Genomic DNA, 5,225 nt, shown 5'->3' with positions numbered 1-5,225 from the left:
TATAAAGCTACGAAACATTGCAATTTGTACTTCATAAAATTATTTCCACTTCCAGTTAACAAAATAAAAAATGCGCCTTTTACTAACTGCCCAACCTAATATAAACGCACGAACATAAACGACGTTTTTTGCTCTAACCGATATAAACACAAGTTTTCTTGATAAAAATATGTGTGTATATGTCAAACCCTGGTGTCACGCAGAACCAAAATTGGAAATCAAATTAGGTTTTTACGCACGCAAATTAATTTATGTTACTTTCATACAACTTGTATGTACATGAGACAATTTTTGACAAAAAGTTACCGCAATGCGTTTATATTAGATTGGGCTGTAAAAGTCTTATTATATTTCTATGTCAAAATTTTCTTCATCATCCGAGGAATAAGAATAAATACTGGAATTGTTCATGAGACTAATGAGATCTTTTGTTATGACAAAGTCATGACAGCACTTCTTTTCTTTTTTTAGTCCATACCTTATACATAAAATTGCATTTAACATTGTAGTACTAGTCCTATTTCGCACCTTAGTTTTTACATTATTCATCGTACTAAAAATACGCTCAACCTCCGCATTGCTCAGCGGCAGAACCAAAAATTCAAAAACAAAATTAGAAAGACTGGCAAAAGGATTTTCCCCGAACGCATTCTTATACTCCCGAACCTGTGTCCAAAATGCAACTGTGGAATCTATGCCTTCCCATTCGATTAGATGCAATTTCTTCCATTGCATTTCTATGTTACTTATCTCGTCAGATGTATATCTACATTTTTCTTGTTTGAAACTATCAAATATGTTTGTTTTTACAGCGCTCAGTGCTTTTTCCATAGAAAAGAAATTAATATTTTTCAAAGTGTCGATATTACTTGGCAAACGTTGGCGTAATTGCTCTATTAGTTTAATAAGAAAACTACGGCAGTTATCTCGTATATTTTTTTCTGTATCTATATCATTAATGTTTGTTTTCATAAACTCCTCAAAGGAGTAATGGAAACAAGGAAGAGGAATTAATAACGGCAACAACGGAGAAGACAATGGGTCAAAAGTTTCTGAGGAGTAAGTAACAAGTGAGCAAAGATTTGAAAGTAGATACTTTAAGTCACTGAACATCTTGAGGGGGTCTACAGAATTGCTTTCAAAAAGCTTATTCACCATTTGAACTTCTTTTAATATAGGGCCAAGGAACATTAAATAAGCTAAATTTTCGTCAGAGAACAGATTTGCCAACAGCTTCGCTTTATGACAGCATTCCACTGTTGCAGCAATACCAAAGTGCGTTTTCAATTCCAACCATTGACTGGTTACTCTTTTAACGGCAACTTCGATAGACAGCCATCTAGTAGAGCAGGCTCTAACCATTTGTAAAGGTTCTAGCCCATCATTTATGGCAGCATACAACATGGAATAGCTATTTTGTCTACTTGCGGATTTAGAAAACCAGTTATATGTTTCTGATATCAAAAATTCAATTTTATTGGGAAGTAATTTCGAAGCAGACGAAACAGCCAATTGGATCGAATGGCAAACACATGGAACTAAAACAATATTAGGTTGATGTTGCTTTAATAAAGAAATCACGCCTCGGTTTCTGCCTACCATAACACTAGCATTATCTGTTCCTAAGCCCCTTAAGTTTTTAATATCTAACCCAAACTCACTCAATGTTTTTAAGATTGAATCTACTAATCCTTTTGCCGTGCAATCCTCGATAACTGATAGTGTAAGAAATGTATTAACAATTGATTTGCTGGTAGCGCTATAATATCTTATCACTATTCCGAGGTACTTTTTAACGCTTATATCTGTCGATTCATCAATAATTAAGCTGTATGGATTGCTACCGATATCAGAAAGTAACCGATTTTTAAAATATGGACATAGCACATTTCGAATTAAAGCACTACATTTTGATCGAGCCAGTTTTATTCCTGTAGCTATTGAACTGTCGTGAAACGAGTTTCTTTGAATCGTAGATAAATGATCTACGGAACAGATAGCTGTGTGTGAAGCGACGTAAAGTGCGTTAGCTAATTCGGCTCGCTTTGTATCATAAATAATACCAACAGCTTTAAAAGAAATTGTTGCCTGCTTTCCTCTTAAAAATGGACCTGCTGTTGCTTTGTGTTTTTTCGTATTTGCATGCGCTATCAAAGTGCATAATTTTGGTGTCAATTTACAGCCGCAAAACTTACACAATATTTTGTCATCATATTCAGATATCCAATCTTTAAACCTTTTATCGCTGAACCAAGCTTTTCTCACTTGTTGGGTATATCTGCGCCACAAAAAAACGTCATTTAATATAAAAAACAATAAAAGCGGCATGTGAATATAATACCTTTTGGTCTTTCTGCGCGGTGATTCCTCATCCGAATAGCTGCACGAACTTTCACTCTCGGATGTTTGTAAATCAATTCTTTGGGAACACCTGTTTAATACACAACTATTTATTTCACAATAGTTACTTCAGGGCTGCATGTTAACGTTAAATTTATCAATAAACGAAAATAAATTAGATTTTCGTTGCTTTTATTGATAATATTTACGTTAAACGGCAAACTCTTAGAATTTTCTTGAAAGTATGCAATACATTTGTGCATACAAACATACATAGGTATGTATGTACGCACTTACCTTTTAGTATTTTTCGGTTCAACTTCATTCAAATTGTCCTCTTCACTCGAAGATGTCTCAATTGGAGCCGGCACAGCTTTTTTAAAATATCTAATAGGTATAATAACATAAATTTAACAATTTTTACCTTTAAATGCACAATTTTAACTTACCTTTCCATATTTCTGCAAATTTTACTCGATGCAACAACGCGGCGCGAATCGTTAGGAATGTTCGAAAATTATTTTGCATTTATACATGGAAATGTTGGCGGTGAAAAGAACAGTGCAATAATCGATTGTTCGTGCTGCCATTCAGTGTTAAGCGGACACACACTATACATACTTTGTGGAGACTAGATTAACAATTTTTATACTATCGAATTTTATTAATCTTAGAAAAAAGCTAAAAAAAGCTAAAAAAAATTCGAAAAAAGGCTAAAAAAAAGTTAGAAGCTAAATTACATTTTTTCCGGCTAAACGAAAACAAAAAAAGCTAAATCTAGCTTGAAAAAAGCTAAAATGGCAACACTGGACATCACATGCTGCAAAGCACGAAGAAGAATCTGTTTCTAGAACCATTATTCTCAGGGTGATCTTATCGCAAAATTTTCATTTTGACCAGCCGACCCAGATCACCCGGTTTAAGGTCGTCAAAGACTTATGTAAAGGGTGTTTTTTTTAGAGGTTAGGTTTTCAAGATGAAATAAAACGTATATAGTTTAATGGTATGGCCAAGAATTTAGCTTTATTATAAAGATAAGGGTTTACCATTATGTTTTAAAAATGATTTCGGGCAAGTGGCCGCCGCGGCTGGCTCGAATAAATTCCAGCCGAGAGGCCCAATTTTCGACCACTTTTTGCAGCAATTGGGGCCGTATGTCAGCAATAACGCGCCGAATATTCTCTTCCAAGACGTCAATCGTCTCGGGCTTATCTGCGTAGACAAGCGACTTCACATAGCCCCACAAGAAATAGTCCAGCGGTGTTATATCGCACGATCTTGGAGGCCACGCCACAGGTCCACGGCGCGAGATAATGCGCTCACCAAAAGTTTCCTTCAATAAATCGATTGTTGCGTTGGCTGTATGGCATGTAGCGCCGTCTTGTTGGAACCAAAGGTCGTTCACATCAACATCGTCCAATTCAGGCACGAAAAAGTCATTAGTCATGGCTCTATAGCGCTCTCCGTTGACTGTAACATTATGGCCGGCTTCATTTTTAAAGAAATATGGACCAATGATTCCCTCTGCCCATAGAGCACACCAAACAGTGACTTTTTGAGGATGTAACGGCGTCTCAGCAATGGCTTGTGGATTATGTTCACTCCAAATGCGACAATTTAGCTTATTGACATACCCATTCAACCAAAAGTGAGCTTCATCGCTGAACAAAATTTTCTTGTGATGCGTCGCGCGAACCGAACCATTATTTTCGTAATAAATTTGCACGATTTGCAAACGTTGTTCAGGTGTAAGTCTATTATTATGAAATGGTAAACCAAACTGAGCATAAATCAAGTGACAGCTGTCAAAAAGACCATCTACGAAAAAAGTAGTGCCAACTTGAAAACCTAACCTCTAAAAAAAACACCCTTTACTAACGGATTTTTGTGTGTGCATTTATGTTGTGAGAGATCCGCTCAAAGAGAGATTTACATTGCAGCGATGAGAGAATTACATGACTCTTTGTTTAAATCGTCGACGAAAAAAAACAATTTGGTTACTAAAGTCAATGAGCTGCAAGCTGAACTGCGCTCTGTTCATAAAATTTTTGAGATAATAATATTGGATTAGCTAATAACAACAAAGGTTTAAAAGCAAATGTCGCTTCATTAAATGTAGACCTGCCTTTGTGCTGATAAGGTTTCGCATGCCAGCGCTTGCGGCTTTGATGCTGCTGATACTAACACTGATCAAGAATGATAGAAAGAAGATGGCGCCACTCTGGGCACTCTGAGAAGATTTTAGTGCTAATGAAAATTAGTTGTTTCTTATAAAATTTGATATTTTGAAAGTGTGAATTTAATTTTTTGCTCCTTCTAAGGTTATACAAGAATATTAAATGTCCCTCTCTCAACTCTTCTTAAGATTGAAAACCTTTTTACACATTTTAAAATACGTTTGAATTTATTGAATGCAGATTAAAGCCATAAAGATGTAGTCGATTCTTCCGGACATCTATTCTTAGTGGGACATAGAGCATCAAAAGGTGTATTCATTGTAAAAATAAGACACAAAATACTAAAGAAACCTTACTAACATTTTTACAAAAAGAGTACCTTATCTAGTTACATGACTTCAAATATAGCAAAAAAGTCGTTCCCTTAACAAAAGAGCCTCGCTTAACAAAAAAAAACCATAAAGTAAATTGTACATAATAACACATTTATTAAAAAACAAAAACTCACATTTTAAAGACAATTTGTCACGCATACAAAGTTCTTTATGTAGTTCAATAGAAACTTGGTGTTTTATTTTCTTTAAATGGGCATTTTAGTGCGTTTTTATATCCAAAGCTAGGCAACACTGCAGTAGCAAGAGAGAGATTTGACTTCCGAAAGCAGAAGAACACCAACAACACCTGCAATCGCGGGCAGTGCCACCAAAT

At 35.4% G+C, this 5,225-nt stretch overlaps 1 protein-coding gene across 2 annotated transcripts; it reads right to left on the bottom strand.

Moving 5' to 3' along the window:
- On the bottom strand, positions 1–2,868 carry LOC129236043 (uncharacterized). 2 transcript variants are annotated; one of them, XM_054870230.1, is made up of 4 exons: positions 2,790–2,868; positions 2,638–2,727; positions 2,342–2,431; positions 1–2,278 (listed from the first exon to the last, which is right to left on the bottom strand). In XM_054870230.1, exons 1-4 carry the CDS (start codon positions 2,795–2,797, stop codon positions 346–348), a joined length of 2,121 nt encoding a protein of 706 aa, XP_054726205.1. In that variant the 5' UTR covers positions 2,798–2,868; the 3' UTR covers positions 1–345. The 2 variants fall into 2 exon arrangements, with proteins under 2 accessions (XP_054726205.1, XP_054726204.1); XM_054870229.1 differs by having other exon boundaries at positions 1–2,431.
- Between the last annotated feature and the right edge of the window lie 2,357 nt (positions 2,869–5,225).

Source organism: Anastrepha obliqua, chromosome 1, assembly GCF_027943255.1.
Source record: "Anastrepha obliqua isolate idAnaObli1 chromosome 1, idAnaObli1_1.0, whole genome shotgun sequence".
Taxonomy (NCBI): Eukaryota; Metazoa; Arthropoda; class Insecta; order Diptera; family Tephritidae; genus Anastrepha; species Anastrepha obliqua.
The sequence above is the reverse complement of the archived record's forward strand: the minus strand, read 5'-3'. Positions and strand labels throughout refer to the sequence as shown.

Bases quoted from the DNA above. Each gene is read 5' to 3' on its own strand.
- LOC129236043 (XM_054870229.1), bottom strand. The intron at 2,432-2,637 runs GTAAGTGCGTAC...TGTATTAAACAG, and splicing joins GAACCGAAAAATACTAAAAG to GTGTTCCCAAAGAATTGATT.